The sequence below is a fragment of the Strongylocentrotus purpuratus genome, unplaced genomic scaffold (assembly GCF_000002235.5).
Source record: "Strongylocentrotus purpuratus isolate Spur 01 unplaced genomic scaffold, Spur_5.0 spur5_scaffold_21, whole genome shotgun sequence".
NCBI classification, from domain to species: domain Eukaryota; kingdom Metazoa; phylum Echinodermata; class Echinoidea; order Camarodonta; family Strongylocentrotidae; genus Strongylocentrotus; species Strongylocentrotus purpuratus.
The window spans coordinates 39,190,718-39,208,475 of record NW_022145607.1 but is presented as its reverse complement, the minus strand read 5'-3'; the positions used below and the strand labels follow the sequence as shown (position 1 = coordinate 39,208,475).

The window sequence follows — 17,758 nt, the reverse complement described above, 5'->3', positions numbered from 1 at the left end:
CTTATAAAATGGAAAGGAAAGGGAAATAAAGGGAAGGAAAAAGGGAAGAAATATGGTTAAAAGTCTTCTAAACATGATGTTTACTTCGATTTTGAGTCATAAAGATATCCTTAATTTGCCCCTCTAGGTAATGCTATTTCTCTGGTATGGACTATACTTTAGTGAACAGTACTTATCAAATTGAAAGTTGCACTTTCAAACAGAAGAATGTCGATGAAATCCTTAGATAAAAATATTTTTAAAAAAGAACAAAAAAATAACTTAATTAGAGGTAATACAAAGTTTGGGTAATATTTCAACAGGATTGGATTATGTCATTTAAAATTAGCATTTCCATTGTAAAACCTAGTGTTATAATAAGCAACGTTGAACAAATCGGGCTCTATAAGGCATAGGATTTCAAGAAATTAAAATATCGAATTTATTGGTGGTCCCGACGGCCATTCAATGGTAGCTGCGACCATGAAAACCTGGGTAAGTAATGCAGTTCTGAACTTCTAATATATAATTTCCAAACAGGAATAGAAAATTGGTCGATTTTAGTCACGAAACATTGTTTTGGAGCTTAAGTAATATCAAGCTTAAGTAATATCGATCTTAAGTAATATCGATCTTGAGAAGGAGCTATACAACATAAAGAGTTTATTATTCACAATTTCATCACTTTAGACTTGATTTCAACCGCGACAAGGATCATTGAATATTATAGGATCGCATATATATGCTTCCAATATGTTCATTTGAACCAAATTCATGACCCCATACCAAAACTTTGTATTACCTTCAACAGGTAACCTATCAATGACAAACAATGATAAAGACATTACAAACATAAGATACTCACACATTGGGTATATATTTTTGTTTCAGAAATTTAATTTCATATCTCTTTTCACAATATATTGCTTTAAATTGTTATTGACGTGTCAAAAGGAATGAAAGCATCTCCAAACATCTTTAAACAACATTTGATTCCAACAAACAAACTAAACAAAAATAACACTGCCCCTCCCTCTCTCTCCTATGCAGTCTAACAGAGATGGTCTCAAGTTTGAATAAATATACCAACACACTTCTTGCTAAGTTTCCATTAATATGGATGAGCAAAAAAAGTTTTTTTGCTAAAATGGACAAGTCCAAGATACACGAAAGGCTGTCCCAGTCATGACCAAGAATAAGGAACACCAATTAGCATCCAAAGGGTCATTTTCCTTGGGATTTGGTCTGATCAAAACTCAAGTTGGGCTATTTACTGGCCATAATCATAATATAAACAAGAATCGTAGATGTATTTGGTAATGTAATAGTGTAGTGTATGGAACACAACTTGGTACTCGCCAAAATATGTCTTTTAAAAAAGAAGGAAATCTGAAGTCCTAACACAATTTATGAATTTCACTTCATTCCTGATCTTTCAATTGTTTTACCACAATATTATTCACTTCTTGCAAATGTTGTGTACACATGTGGTAATATTCTTTTATCCATGAGGTTTACTCTCAAACCTACTCTGGATAGGTCATTGGAAAAAAAAGGTGATTTTTTTTTACTCATTTTCCAAAGTGTGTTTATACAGCCCATCCACAAAACGAGTGAGTGTATAAAAGGCGTTTCATTTCTCTTACAACATATACCGTACATGTTTTGACAAACGGTCATGTTAACTGAAAATTTCAAGCAGTTTGAGATGTAGAATCTAGATTGAATGCATGATAACCAAACCTAACCTTCTTTTTCCTTTCTCACTCAAAAAAGGTTCACTGTAAAACAATGGAAAAAAAGATGCATTTCTTTTGTTTCTACAAGTTTTCCAAACTATTCTCCACTACTTCCGATACAGAATGACTGTTACATTTGAAGTACATCTAATCTACATCAAATCGCTTGAAGTACCTTATCTGTACCACAGGTATGTGTATTTATAAATACATACTTTCAAGTGCAAATTCATTTTAGAATTCTCCCTTCTTCCACTTCTACAAAAATTTGTCTTTCTTTTATCATCTACATGTACATTCATCATCATCTTGTTCTCCCTCCGCTATTCTGGAGATCAGCGATCCCATGGGCCGCAAGACATACAACTAAACTACATTGTCTACATTCACTGAATATTTGTAGAGGTACTACATTATTTTGCTACCTGTGGTGTTTAGACGGTTATTAGATGCTCGGATGAAAGATTTTCACTTACACACTTGGTGCTATCACCTCCTGGTGCTATGAAGGGGAATAATTCTTTTCAGTGATTGGTCCCATTTGATATAAAGTATAAGCTCTTCAAATTTTCAAACATCAAATTTTTAAGAACTTTCTTTATCGTCAAAGGCTACTAGTACTACATGTACATGTACATCGATACATACTTTTATTACTTTTGATCTAATAGCTTTGGTCAGATATCAATCAATGACTTGTCCCAACTTTTGTTTGTTGTGATAATTATCAATGTTTTTCTACCTAAAAGATAACATTGTTTTTCAGAATACGACCCCCGAGTAGAGCCCATCTTATGATATCATTGCAGGGCCCTCAGGGAGAACATTAGTTATACTGATAAGGCTACACTGGGTAAATGAGATAATATTGTTATTCTTATTATCAACTATATACCATAAATGCACCCTAAATGTAAATGTCTTTAACAAAACCTCTTTATGAAAAAGACCTTATCCTACATCAATGTTTTATCCTTCAAAATATAAATTGATGCAAATTTCAATAGAAGGCAAATGGGAGATATGCTTAAGATGGTAAGTCACAGAGTTGCATTTTTTATAAGTCATAATTTTAAATTTTCCCCACAAACTTTTACTGATCTTTTCTCTAATTTTGTCCGCTTTAATGTGTCAATATTATACTACATCTACATCCTATCTCAATCTACATGTACACCTGTAAATCCTAACAAAATGTAAAGGGGGAGGGGAATCCTTTACTAAATTACATCATATAACATTCTACTTTTCCCTAATAACATCTTTACAACAGTACACTGCTTTATGCGAGTATCTATCATTCAATTGGTCCTTATACAAGTTTTGTTGTTTAAAGATCATTTGGATAAAATGGGAAGACAAGGCCATCTTGAAATTGAAATTGATTTTAATCAAAATCAAAAGCACAAATACTGTTAATGATAAAGACAAGAATATTTCATCTTGTTTTTCTAACGTTCCATGCTGCTTTTAGTCTGATAGAGTAGACATATGTTGCAAGATAATTGATGGCATTCGAAGCAAGCACAAACACCCAAATATAATGAAGAGGAATATCTGCAATCCTTTTCGTTTCTCCTGATGCTATATATCGTTGATGAGATGAATATTGAGAAGTGAATCCAAAGAAGATGCCACCAAAACCAAAGATTGTGAGACCAAGATCGTGCAAACTCAACATCTCCTTCTTATTCTTAGCAAGAGCATTGAGACCAATCAGAGACACCACTCCACTCAACATCCAGGTGTATTGCCATGGTGATGGGTAGAAGTCAGATGGAATGATGTGGAAGTGAGCTCCAGCAAACATCACCACTTGGATTAGGACTACCAAGATGTTTATGTAGAGGCAGGTGCGGAACTTGGACTTCAGTTGGACACTAGAAATAAAATAAAGATGTTTAGAGTCAGTCCTCAACTTGATGTATATTACACCCCTAATATGATTAATGATTAGGTTACAACTTTCAAGAAAATAAACATTGGATGGTACTTTGGACCACTAAATAGCATTAAGTTTTATGTTGGAGAATCCAAGAATATCATCTCTTGAACTTGTAAACAGTACCTCTTCATTACAAAATGTATATATCTGACATCAAATAATAATCATTACAAAAATAATAATGATTTTCATGATAATAATAATATAACAGTTATAATAATATCAATATTAAATATTGATAGACTCTAATATAATATAATATAAAATAAGGTTCGACATAAGGCAATGGAGAGCTGTACATGTCGATCTAGGTCAACTTGAGAACACTTCTTTTGACAGTCTAGTTTTGTACCAGGCCAAGTGTCTACATATTTTTCATAATTTCTCTTTACATTGGGTGATCCAGACACATTACAAATGGGATTCTGTCCTCTGCATCTGCTTTCGAAAGCAAAAATATCTGGTAAAATTACTTTTTTTAAATGCCTTGGTGTGGTTTATCTCATTTTGTCATTTAGGTCTCTGAGAAATGAGACTCAAACGGGAGAGTCTTCCACATTAGCCTCTCAAATCATGACGATGAAGAATTGAACAGAACCCCACATCATCGATCATTCAAATGTATGCTGAAATCAACGACAACTCAGCAGACCACTGTGCCGACAGTCCAGGGAAGGAAGCAGCCTACTGTCCGTACGTTCTTAAGACACACCCACACAATTTAGTGAACTGAAACTAAGTTTTCTACACGATACCTTGTCTTATACTGAGACGCAACTTGTTCTCGATGTTGAAAGTCACTGCCATCTGTACCTGCTGCTCGTGGACCTCCTTTAGATGACATAATGAGGATGTTAAGAAGCGATATTTAGACGCAATATGTTTTGCCTTTGGTTTAGGTTCGTAACATGCTCGACATGAACGTTACGCTATACAACCCATAGATGGCGCTATAACACCAAGGAGAATGAGATCTCCGGAGTTTGGATTATTTCTGTCACAAATTCTTAAACCTAATCTAGATCTTGAGCTCCACTCTCCACCCAGAAATTAGGGGCGTGAGCCGGGGAGGTTACACACAACTCACATATTAAGAGTACAGACGGGAGTGTGCCGCTCTAATGGGTCACTTTTTCACTCGAAAATCCCCCCAAATGACCCTTAAAAATGGGTATGGGTTAAGGTTTGAGCGGAACACCCCCGTCCAAACCAAATCTAAGTACCTCCCCCCCCCCCCCCCCCCCCCTCCAGGGGACATGGGAGGAAAATGGGACACTTATCAAAAAGAATAAGAAAATTATTAGAAAAGAAAAGAAGCACGTGTCAGAGTACAAAGGGTAATTTTCAGAGGTGAAAAAAGGCTCTTATGGGAATGGAAAATGGGCATTATTTTGTCGACGGAAAAGGGGTACCCATCATATTTTGACAGGGGCTTTTATAAGGGGTGAAAAGCCTATTCATGACAAGGGGATAGGTCCCTAATTAGAAAGGAAAAGGGGGCACATATCATTGTTAAAAGGGAAATTATCAGAGGTGAAAAGGGGCACTTACGATAATGAAAAAGGGGCACTTATGATAAAGGAAAATGTGCATTTGTTGAAAGAGATGGGGCAACGATCAGATATTATTAGGGGGGGGGGACACTTTTCAAAGTAAAACATGTATTTCTTAGATTTGAATAGGGGCATTTTTTTTAGGTAAAGGGGGCACTTATCTGAAGTGAAAAGGAGTAACTTCGCGTACCCGAAAATAGTTCTTTACCAGAGTTGAATAGGGGCACTTATGAGAATGAAAGGGACACTTTTCGTAGGTGAAAAGGGGCATTTATGAGAAGGGGATAGGGCTCATTTAAAATCGCAGCACCTATCATAAGGAAAAGGGGCACTTATTAGAGAGGAAAAGGGACACATGTGAACATATAAGGTGCACATCTCAGATTTGAATAGGGCAATTATCAAAGGTGAAGGGGGGCACTTATTAAAACTAAAAAGGGGCACTTATCGAACATGAAATGGGTACTTACTAGAAATTTAAAAGGGCACTATGGAAAATGGACAATAAAATTATTAATGCAAAGGAAAATGGGAACTTGTCGAAAGGTAAAGACGCACGTGTTAAAACAGAAAGGGCACTTGTCAGAAGTGAAAAGGGGCAGGGGCAGTTGTTAAAGAAAATGGATACTCTTCCTATGTAAAAAGAGGCACTTCTTACAAAGTTAAAGGGGCGCTTTTTGGGTACTTGGAAAAGTGGGAGGGGGGGCACTGTGGGTCTTAACCTCAGGGTCGGTCTGCTTCGGGGGTTGTGTGAGCTAAACACTTCTGATGATGGCTATGGTCGCCGACAACCTATTTTGTACGTGATAGAGGGTCTCGATCGGTAAGATTATGAGGTCAAATCTCATTGGGTGGCACATTCATGGTATCATTGAGATCAGGGTCCAGTAGCAGCTCTAGATAAGGCATTGGGGCCCTTAACCCCCCCCCCCAAAAAAAAAAAACAACAACAACAACAATTGCATTGTGAAAGGAAAGGTGTGGAATGGTTCTGAAAAAGTTGATCATGTAGCATGCAAGTATTGGTGTGTACTACCAGTTCTGGAGTCATCAAAACCATAATAAATTTGTTGAATGGTATCTCGGAAAATCGTCATAAATCCTCAAATCTGACATCTTTGAAAAAGGCAAATATACTGTGATGTAGCTGAAAGTCTACACATTTTTATCGTATAATCGTTTTTTCTGAATTATTCGTGAAAACATATGAGGAAATAGCTGTGACGGTGATCCAAGTAATTTCCATCGCCATATTGTATTGGCATTGCAAAAATATTAGGAATTTAAGGTAAATATTTGGTGTAAATATGATCTATGAATATATGATTTAAAAAATGCCCCCAAAATGAACAGTTTGACTTTGACTAATTTGCATATTTGTTTAATATTCATGATTTTATTTTATTTCAAATGAAATATATTTCCATACCTGTCTAATATATATAGGTTTCACTGATGTATCATGTTCGGTTTTGATTTGATTACATATGCGCATATTAATTAGGCGGACTTAGTTATTTTCACAACTTTTTTATATCTGCAGATTCGCAAAAATGGCAAAAATGACTTATTTTGTTGGCTTCCGTTTTCAAAACGGTAATAGATATGAATTTTCTTTTTTGTATTTTTTTTACCACAAAGATGATATTTTAGTGTCTGATAATTTAATTTATTATTTGTGTCCAAGAAAGTGATGAATTAAGTTATCAACTTTGTCGAATTATGCCATTTTTGACAATTTGACCATTTGACCATTTTTGGCAGGTTTTTCGGTAATTTTGCGATATCAAAAAAATGGTATAAAATCACAACGCATTGACCGATTTCAATTCTGTTTTCAGTTTTTTGAAGCTTTCATAAAGCTTCGTCATTTGCAACCATCAAATAACATGTGTTTGTTGTAATTATTTTTGGTGTGCTATACCTACTACTAACCTTGATTTCCTAATCTTTTCATGCTCATTACTCAGCCAGTATACATTTTCTACCAAAATTGTTTGGCAAATGACATTTATTTGTAATCTTGAACATTCAGTGTAAGTTTCGTTTGATTCTGTGAGAATTCATATTCTTTCACCAGAACTCAACTTTATCTTTAACAGCATTCCCCCCCCCCCCCCCCCCCTCATACCGAGTTTCCGTCTCTGTCTTCCTATTCTTTGTCCTAGTATCTTCCAATCATCTTGTATTTCATATTCCTGTCTCTCTTTCTCTCTTTGTCAGCTTGTTTTTCCCGAGTAAGTCTCTTTCTGTAACTGCTTTTGTCTTTATGTGGCTCAGGTAGCCCCCTCCCTCCCCCATCTCTCTCTCTCTCTCTCTCTCTCTCTCTCTCTCTCTCCCTCCCTGCCTCTCCCTCTCTCTTTATGTTAAAATGTCTTAATCGTAAGTTGGTATCATTGTGCATATCCCTGTAATGTGAGTTCCGTGATCACCTCAGTGAATTCCGACACCCGGCTTTCTCGACAGGTTTCATATTGAAAGAAAAGAAATGTCCACCTTTGCAGCTTTTTGGAATGCCAAACTTTATTCTACACAATCTATTGCCATATGATGCTGATCAAGTTAAAAGCACCATTGACAGCAGAATACAAAGCAAACATCGAGTAAAATACATCAACATATGTATTACATGTAGTAGAAAAAAAAACTGAAAGCTGTTATAACATTAAGAAACACAGTTTGCATTTTTAACAACCGGAGAAAAGATGAACATTTTCCATCCATCCATCCATCCATTTTCCATCCATTTATTTTCCAAACATATCAAACTATATTAAAGATATACAGATTTGGCACTATTTTGCAACATGGAAAAAGAAAAAACTCATCGACTTTTATTATTTGTTTTCTTCTTTTCTTTTTACACCTCACATTAACAAAGCTTCGATTTAAGACGATTATCAACAACATCAATTTGAAGGTTTGAAGGAATAAAAAGAAAAGATAACGAATCGCACATCGTAACATGATTTCAATTGCTGAAATCCGACCAAAACGGGCATTGCATTTCAAAGCAAACAATATTACAAGCTTAAAGGGGCATACAATTTCATTTTAAAAAAAACACCATAGAATATTCTAGAAGGCATTTAGTTTCTAACACAACGTTCCTTCTAATCTCCCCGAATTGAGGTTGTTGATAATCGTCTTAAATCGAAGCTCTGTTAGATGTTAAAAACAAAAGGAAAAGGGTAAGATTATACCATGACATTTGAGGTTATTTTGAATCGATAAGTGTCTTTCCCCATTTTTTTTTAAAAATTATGAAAGGTTTTATTTGTCAGATCATCAAAATAAAAATATTAACAAATATGTGTTACTTTGACAAGAAACTGCAGGAAGAGCAGGATCAACGGGATGTCACTCAAATAGTTTCAAAACTACCTTTCAAATCGGAGAATTGCAACTTTTATAGGCCTATGGGGCCAAAAGGATTTATTTTGGATCCATTTATAAACGATTACCCTCTGTATTTCATTCATGCAATCTTCATTAGTACGCAGATGGCATCCATGATATATTTCAAGTTCAAGTTCAAATTTATTTCCACTTTCTCATATATGATAAAACATAAATAAAACAAAGCAATGCACTACCAAAATTGGTACAATAATGATGTTGCGATTAATCAATGATGAACATACATCTTTAGTGAACATATACATTGCACCGTTATCAAAAAGTTGTAGAAAATATAATAATTTTAATGATATTTTAATTTGAGAAAAGGTGGAGGAACCTTAAAAAAAGAAGCATTGCTTGCAAAGCTTTATATTTAGGGGGAACAATTAAACTTGTATTCAAGAATGAAACAAAGGGCAAAAATAACGAGTTTAGTGAAACGATAAATAAGGAAGAGAATATGATTTACAGGGAAGAAGAAGGAGAACAGTTAAAGAACAGGACAGAGGAGGGGGAAGAGAAAGGAAGAGGGGGAAGAGAAAGGAAGAGAAAGAGAGAGAGAGAGAGAGAGAGAGGGGGGGGAGGGGTGCATCATCATCATCAGTTCAAGCAAGCACATTACAACAAAAGGGTAATAGGCTTATTACGAGAAGCCTACTGAAGCTTACAAAGGCGCTGGGAGAAACCTGTTGAAGGTATATGCATGGTTTCTTATGAGATATACATCTGAAATTCTGAATACATTAGGGTGAGGGTTAGTGTTGCCAAGTCCTGCATTTACATCGTAACGTTACTCATAAAAACACACATACAGTTCCATTAACTCTGAACAGAGAATCGGTCAACCTGGACAGATGGATTAGCGAGAATAGACTGAAGGTTCATTATGACATAACCATGAGCCTGCTCATTAGACACAGACACAAGCTCATAAAATAAAACAGACTTGATATAAGTATCAATGGTCATGTAATCAATCAAGTAAAATTCTTGAAATAATTGGGTGTGTACATTGATGCAGAACTAAAGCGGGACGTATACATGTAAATGATCTTTTGTGAAAAAAGTTGGTCCCTTTATACATTGCCTCCTTTTCAGTATGGTATACAAAATACTGTTTTTATCAGTAACCAATGATAATCAAAGTTTTATACACACAGTGAAAAATTATTCTGTCTTTTTGTCTTTTTAAAGAGCCTTTTTAACGATACAGATTAATCACCCGGTTACATGATTCCTTCACCGTATGTTGAAACCATAACATAGTCTATCTATCACTTTCCCTATACGACCAAATGATCCGGAGCATTGTTGACCGTTGTCATGGGGACAGCATCTTTATCATCTTCATCGACTGGAATGTACTTCTTATCAGATGTGGCATTCCTGTTAAAATAATGTTATTAAACAATTATTTCAAATAAAATACAAGCTCATCAAAATAAAAGGCCCCCTTTTTACAACACACATTAAATGTACAATATCCACAGACTGCAATTCTCCAAGTATTCCTGTTTTGTATTTCCTATTCAGTAAAACTTTTAACTTGGATTCCATCTTTAAGAAAAGATGAGTATTTATTAAGATTATAATTGCTCCTCCATACCCGGTTACAGTAAGGTTAGCAACATTACATCATTTGACCTTGACATTAGATAAATTCATAACAAAAATAAAGAGGGGGTGAGGGGGTCCGGTAAGCGAGGCCATTAGGGGAACAGCACATATATTGAACAGAATAAATTGAACAGAAGAAAGGCCCAAGACTTTCAAATTTACAGGAAACATAATAAACAGGATATCATGTATTAAAATTTGGTGATTAGGGCTAACAATTTCCAAACAGACATTTTCAGATTTGTGAACAAAGTTGTAGGGGGGGGGGGGGGGGTGACAGTGCACGTGCGAATAAACAATATTCCTGACATACCTGAAGTTTTCTCCTTCTTCTACGGTCTCTGGTAGCTTACGTCCCTTTGTCTCAGGCAGCAGAAGAGCAAGAAGACCTGCTGCGATACTCGCTGCACCATAGATGATGAAAGGAAGGGGTCTCCATGAACGACCAGAGATGCGTATGAGGGGGGCAATAATACCCCCTATACGAGATGACATCGAACACATACCAATACCTACACTCCTACATAGAAAACAAAACAAAATTCAGCTAAATTGAAGGTAACTCCTTGGCATAAACAAAACGTGATCGAAATGATTCACTATGATTTGCATTTACTCTATTTCATTTAGTCTTCTTCCTAGCTGCTAAATCTTTCTCTTTCTTTTACATTACTTTCTGTCTTTTTTCTAGATTTTTTTCTTCATTCTGTCTTACCTGAGTGGTGTTGGATAGAGTTCAGCTGTATAGATGTAGATGATACTGAAAGAAGCAGTCACTCCAAACTTGCCAATGGTTGCCATGACGACCCTTCCTATACCGGCCGCTGTAATGAAACCAAGATTTCAATCAAAACGATTGCAACTGTATTGCAAAAGAACATCATCCGACTGTGTGAGATGCTATAAAATGAATGATTTGAGATCACGCCTCATGTGTAGACGAAGCAAGGTACCTTTCTTGAGACAATGCATCAAAGTGGTCAACGTATGATTGATCAAGTGTAAGAGTGAAAAGATGTTTTCGATTCCAACCCCTTATTCTCATCCAAAAGAAGTAAACATAACAAAAGCGGAATGTTTTTATTGCCTCAATGTCGCTTTTAGGAAATAGACGTCAGTAAATCAGTGTTTTCCGAGGCACTTCTAATATTTGGTTCTCTGATGTTCATGAGCAGAGCATAATTTTATACAGGCAACGTCACACATCACATGATAGCACAAATTTATGAATGATATTCGTAAGCGTACATGCGATGCCACCCTACATGAGATGAAAACTGTAATTTGGTAAGTATAATACTTATACTTACGAATGACGATAGTAAGAATACAGGCGACACCTGCTAAGAGGAGATAGAAGCAGGTTGATGGGCGACGTCCAAAGTGCTCGAGAGCGAACATACTACTAACATAAGCTGGTACCTCTATAGCACCAGACACAAAGGCTGCGATGTAAACATTGACTCCAAAGTCTGATGAACTCAGGGCAAGACCATAGTACACTAAACTCTCAACAAACCTAGAAAGAAGAAATATCAAAATGACAGGTGACTAACTGAAGGGTGGAATAAAAAGCCCTAACAATTCCTTTGAAGAAAGTCACAATAATGTAATTGATTAGACGTGTGTTCCGGGCTGTGGTGCCATCATACTTTTCTTCAACATGGTTTCAGAGGTATGGTTGTGATTAACTTAAGTTTTATGGTAGGTTTATACGTTCTTCCAGCGCTGAAGACTCGAAGTCAGTTTATGAACGAAATAATATCACCTACAAATGTGTTGTACAAATGGGCATTACGGCATTTGTTAAACAAAATATGCCATCAAATGTGAAAACCGGAAGAATGTTTTTTAATTTTCATAACATTTTCCGAAATAAAAGGGCAAAGTTTGTAGACATTACATTTGACAACCATAATTCATGGGCAAGTCGAACTTATAGTAACAGTACAAAAAATCTCAAATGTTTGCTCAAAATCCATGAAGAAAAAAAATCGACAATAATGTATAACTTCTTCAGACATCGTTTCTACCCTAGCTGTTCTTCAAATTTAATGATAATCACCACTCGACTGATTATTATAGTCAGGGATCATCACCACCAAGTTGATTGTTATATTCAGGGTCCGTCACACCAAGCTGATTATAATAGTCAGGGATCGTCACCACCAAGCTGATTATTATGGTCAGGGATCGTCACCACCAAGCTGATTATTATAGTCGGGGATCGTCACCACCAAGCTGATTATTATAGTAAGGGATCGTCACCACCAAGCTGATTATTATAGTTAGGGATCGTCACAACCAAGCTGATTATTATAGTAAGGGATTGTCACCACCAAGCTGATTATTATAGCTAGGGATCGTCACCACCAAGCTAATTATTAGAGTCAAGGATCGTCACCAGCATGCTGATTATGATGGTCAGGGATCGTCACCACCAAGCTGATTATCATAGTCAGGGATCGTCACCACCAAGCTGATTATTATGGTCAGGGATCGTCACCCCCAAGCTGATTATTATAGTCAGGGATCGTCACCACCAAGCTGATTATTATAGTCAGGGATCGTCACCATCAAGCTGATTATTATAGTCAGGGATCGTCTCCACCAAGCTGATTATTATAGTCAAGGATCGTCACCACCAAGCTGATTATTATAGTCAGGAATCGTCACCACCAAGCTGATTATTATAGTCTGGGATCGTCACCATCAAGCTGATTATTATAGTCAGCGATCGTCTCCACCAAGCTGATAATTATAGTCTGGGATCGTCACAACCAAGCTGATTATTATAGTAAGGGATCGTCACCACTAAGCTGATTATTATAGTCAGGGATCGTCACCACCAAGCTGATTATTATAGTCAGGGATCGTCACCACCAAGCTGACTATTATAGTCTGGGTTCGTCACCACCAAGCTAATTATCATAGCCAGGGATCGTTACCACCAAGCTGATTATTATACCCAGGGATCGTCACCACCAAACTGATTATTATAGTCTGGGATCGTCACCACTCAGCTGATTATTATAGTCTGGGATCGTCACCACCAAGCTGATTATTATAGTCAGGGATCGTCACCACCAAGCTGATATTATAGTCTGGGATCGTCACCACCAAGCTAATTATTATAGCCAGGGATCGTTACCACCAAGCTGATTATTATACCCAGGGATCGTCACCACCAAGCTGATTATTATAGTCAGGGATCGTCACCACCAAGCTGATTATTATAGTCAGGGATCGTCACCACCAAGCTGATTATTATAGTCAGGGGTCATCACTTCTAAGCTGTGAACATAATCTTACCAGTTAAAGAGAAGATTGAATGATTCCATTCTCAGATTACGATTCCGGAATAGATCGAAGAGCGTCGCTCGATTCTCACCTCTTTCCTTTTGCTAATTGATAATGTAAAGTCAGAGCAGAACACAAATAACAACATAGCGTTAACGAGGGTGATAGGGAAGATAAAGAAGGTAAGAAAGGGTTAGAGGGGGATAGAGGTAGTGAGAATAAAGAGAAAAAAAGAGAAAGAAAGATAAATAGAGAAATAGAAATTGGCGAAAGAGAGAAGAAATACGATGCAAAACACACCGGTACATGTATATAATTCATTGTATATTTTACATCTACATATTCGGCAAACCAAGAACATTCTCTCTTTTATATTGCTGCAATAAATATCATTTTAATGAAATACAACAATAACAAGGTCAAGAGCTTAGCAAAACTTGGTTGTTTCCTCATTCCGTCAATATAAACTAATTGCAATTGCTTCATAATATCAATGACGTCGAGTCTCTCCCCACAGTCCAAAGCAGAATAAAACGGCGAATTACTTAATATAATACATATGAAAAATCGTAATTGATTTTATTCGTAGGGTCACAAAAATCAATAGAAGGGGAATGCATTATCATGAACAATTAGTGCTATCTGTCACAATAGTATTTCTGTTGTACTACAAATAAGAAAGTTGAGTGTATTAGCGAGAAGACACTACTCTCCAGCATGAAGCAAGAATGCATGATGCCTCAATGACAAAGCAAATTCAAGCAAATTAACATAGCGATATATAGTTTAGTACCTAACGATATTTAGACAAACAACTGTAGAAGTCTTATTACCATTTGCAATTTATCCCTTTGCGTGAAGACTGGCTGAGGTAAGGGGACATTGTTGGTCTTGGAGATTTTGTCAATGACGACATTTGCCTTCTCTACTTTTCCAACACTCAACAACCAACGGGCAGACTCGGGAACAAACCTTTGAAATAAATCGAATATAAACAAATGTTATCATTATCATTTATTCATTTATTTTGCTCCGCCCCCCGTCATTATTGGTATCTCTACTTTGCTTTTATTCTATCAATTTGTAATGTTTTCACTGTATTTCTACCTCTAAATTGAATATCTACTGTCTACTCACATCTACCTTACATCTTACCCTTCTTCAAAAATAGACCCCCCCCCCCCACCCCCAACAAAAATGTATGACATTGTGTACTTGTCTCTCATTGTGTTATTAAATGTAGATCAAAGAAATGTTGATGGGTGTGTAAACTTATAACCAATTATTTGAAAAAAGAAGGCGCTTGAATTATGCCACACGTACATGATGTTAACACGAAAGACAGTCTATGCCTTTATAAATTAAATAGTAAGTCCGTAACAATCTATACATTAAAGCCTCGTTCAGATCTGAGGCGGCAAAAACTGAGGTGTCAATGCGAAGAGGGTAATACATTCACACTTCTGTATCTTATACCACGGAGAGCCACGTCAATACATAGAGGACTTTGTTGGCGCGGTTGCCATTAGTTTAAAAGGGAAAACCGCGGCGGTTTTTTTTCTTCATTTTTTCAGCGGGTTTCCGCGTCATCTTTGAACGAGCCTTGTGGTAAATTTGATAGTCCAGATGCGCTTCAAGAGGATATAATAATGATTACTGCTTACGGTATAAACACGTAGAACAGGACCACAGGTACAGACAGAGCAAGCTGTAGATGCCTCCAATCTCGAATCAGATAAGCAATAACTGATAGTCCCATATATCCGATTGAGAAACCTATCATTATTCCAGTTCCTGCAACCACACGTTTAGATGGACCTACAAACTCCGTACCTGCAAGACAACAAACATTCCAGATTATGTTGTTAAGCGAATCGTAATTCATTAAGATATATGCTTCTACATCAATCTATAGTACACCATTGTTTCTATAATCAGTTACAAAGATATGAAAATGAATGAATTGTGAATTGTAAAATCCATGGGCATTAACTTTTTTCAAATATCACTGAAACCTACTAAAATGATGTGTATGCAAATGATGAATCCAGGAGAGGAGGGCCGAAGAGTTTCGATACTAACTCTGATTCATCGAACGTTTTCCATAAAAACAAACATTTCTTGTATGATTTCAAATCTGTTGCCGTTCCTTTACCAAGTGTTTAGTGACATGTTATAACACTCATCTGTTACAGGTTGATCATAACGTAGATTACATATAATATGAGGTAGGGTTAGGTTTGTCCAATCGAGCTACAAGTAAGACATGGTTTTTGCATTCTGACTATTGAATGAAATGCGAGAGGTTTTAACAGAAGAATGACAGTTTATGTAACTGGACAAAAGAGCATTACCAACAATATTGCGCTATTTCTAACTGAACGAAAACGGAAACAACCTTACCATATTGTTGAGACCGTCATACTTACCGAGAACAAAGGCAACAAGGAAGACTCCCATGTTATTCATAGCAAGGAGAGTCCGAAGGAAGGCGAACCACCAGAAAGAGGGGGCGAATGCCACAGCTACACCGAAAACAAGCTGGCCAGTAATGCATACCCACATCGTGGCTAATCGACCGATCCTACAAAATGAAAGCAACACAAGTTCTCATCAGAATAACCTCAACAAAATCAAGGCTTGTGAGTTGTATATTATATAGCCTGCATCCAGAATTACAGATTTGTCACCAATTCAACATCTGTGCCAAGTTTGGTAACATCCCGCAGAATAATGATTCCTCAAAACTGGCATATAAAAGAGAAATCAAACTGGAATTTTGTGCTTTTAATTTGTCATAGTTATAGACCTGCCTATACGTAACATTTTTCACTACAAACAACGGACACGCCTGGCTGAAATGCTCCCCAGGGAGTGGAGATTGTGCACTAGTTTGGCCTCCAGGGATTAGACATCCCTGCATGGTCACTGCCATGTGGTTATCTCATCAAATCAGCTCTCAATTAACAAAAGAAAAAGGGGAACATGGGGGATCACCGGGTACCGCTTAGGCATTGCTGGCTATAATTATAGAGGGCATAAGTAGCTACAAGTAGTGCAGTCCTGCTTTAATACTATTCTTATTTTAATTTATAAATGATGTACGCACCTGTCTGCGATGTATCCGAACACCAAGCTTCCTGTCAGCACTCCAACGAACCACAGTGACGAGGAAATATCCGCAAGATCTTTGTTATCACATACTAAACCAAACTAAACAAGGAAAATCAATATATAATTCCAGTTAGACCGATTTTTCATCAAAGTTAATTTAAACAAGCTGTTAAATTCATTCAGGGATTTGTTGGAGAATCACCTACATTACGTCCAAACATAGAAGTCTCATGTTAATATTCATGTGACTCTCCATTGAGGTTGTCAAGCTTATAAAGCTATTTCAATGGTTTATACGTTTACCTCTCTTTTCTTATGATCGGACATTAATCAATTACAAATGGTGGGGAAATGTTTATTGATCCCTGCTCTAATATTAGGTAATATTCATGAACCTCGCAATACATGTACATAACAAGGGCTATGTATTAAATGCAATGATTTTGATCATTAGACTATAAAACCTTAGGTTTATATAAATCTCAAACAGAAGGATTCTTTATTATGCATTTGACCCTTGCTATTGAGTCCTATATGCAATACACACATAGACGGTTATCGGCCCTCCCTGATATACATGTGTACGTTATAATAAATGATAAATAAAATTGTTTGAGGTCAAGTCCAATCTATTTTGTCCCATACCTTACCGACCCGTTGAAGTTTAGTTTATGTAGTCATTGTAAATGTATTAAGATCAAAGTCCTAGCTTGATAGATAAGATATACCAAATATGAAGTAAATTGACACATCTGATTTTTTGTTCTGTACAGAAGTAAACAATATACACGGTAGTGTTTGTAACATTAAAATGATCTAATACGTGGCCTTGCCCTTAATTCTCTTCTTTATTTTTTAAACTCTGAAATGCCTCTTGATTCCGATTTCCACACTTAATAGTTCCCCACGAAATAGATTATACATGTACATTATTTTTCATATAAGTCTTCCTCGATCAAGTATTCTTTTTAAAATCCAGTTGGAAACACAAGAAGAAAAGTAAAAACACGAGACACAACCGATTTCCCCTTTTGAAGATGTATTTATTGTTCATCTTCTTGGTGGTCTCGGTATGTAAAACTATTTGAAATCGATTTTGCGTTATTATT

At 36.4% G+C, this 17,758-nt stretch overlaps 2 protein-coding genes across 4 annotated transcripts in view; both read right to left on the bottom strand.

Moving 5' to 3' along the window:
- Nucleotides 1-854: 854 nt before the first annotated feature.
- LOC100891375 (protein jagunal homolog 1) lies at nucleotides 855-4,616 on the bottom strand. The gene is made up of 2 exons (XM_003728099.3): nucleotides 4,419-4,616; nucleotides 855-3,598 (listed from the first exon to the last, which is right to left on the bottom strand). Exons 1-2 carry the CDS (start codon nucleotides 4,505-4,507, stop codon nucleotides 3,157-3,159), a joined length of 531 nt encoding a protein of 176 aa, XP_003728147.1. The 5' UTR covers nucleotides 4,508-4,616; the 3' UTR covers nucleotides 855-3,156.
- Nucleotides 4,617-9,236: 4,620 nt separating this feature from the next.
- LOC578342 (organic cation transporter protein) overlaps nucleotides 9,237-17,758 on the bottom strand; it is a 35,973-nt gene continuing 27,451 nt past the window's right edge. For all 3 annotated transcript variants that reach the window (XM_030994756.1, XM_030994754.1, XM_030994755.1), the window contains exons 3-11: nucleotides 16,645-16,748; nucleotides 15,965-16,119; nucleotides 15,200-15,368; nucleotides 14,369-14,507; nucleotides 13,548-13,639; nucleotides 11,546-11,754; nucleotides 10,951-11,059; nucleotides 10,549-10,755; nucleotides 9,237-10,004 (exon numbers count right to left, since the gene is read on the bottom strand). In XM_030994756.1, coding sequence (XP_030850616.1) covers nucleotides 9,902-10,004; nucleotides 10,549-10,755; nucleotides 10,951-11,059; nucleotides 11,546-11,754; nucleotides 13,548-13,639; nucleotides 14,369-14,507; nucleotides 15,200-15,368; nucleotides 15,965-16,119; nucleotides 16,645-16,748 — 1,287 coding nt within the window. In that variant the 3' untranslated portion in view covers nucleotides 9,237-9,901. The remainder of the gene's footprint in view (nucleotides 10,005-10,548; nucleotides 10,756-10,950; nucleotides 11,060-11,545; nucleotides 11,755-13,547; nucleotides 13,640-14,368; nucleotides 14,508-15,199; nucleotides 15,369-15,964; nucleotides 16,120-16,644; nucleotides 16,749-17,758) is intronic.

Bases quoted from the DNA above. Each gene is read 5' to 3' on its own strand.
- LOC100891375 (XM_003728099.3), bottom strand. From the start codon at position 4,507: ATGTCATCTAAAGGAGGTCCACGAGCAGCAGGTACAGATGGCAGTGAC. The intron at 3,599-4,418 runs GTATCGTGTAGA...TTTTATTTCTAG, and splicing joins GCGTCTCAGTATAAGACAAG to TGTCCAACTGAAGTCCAAGT.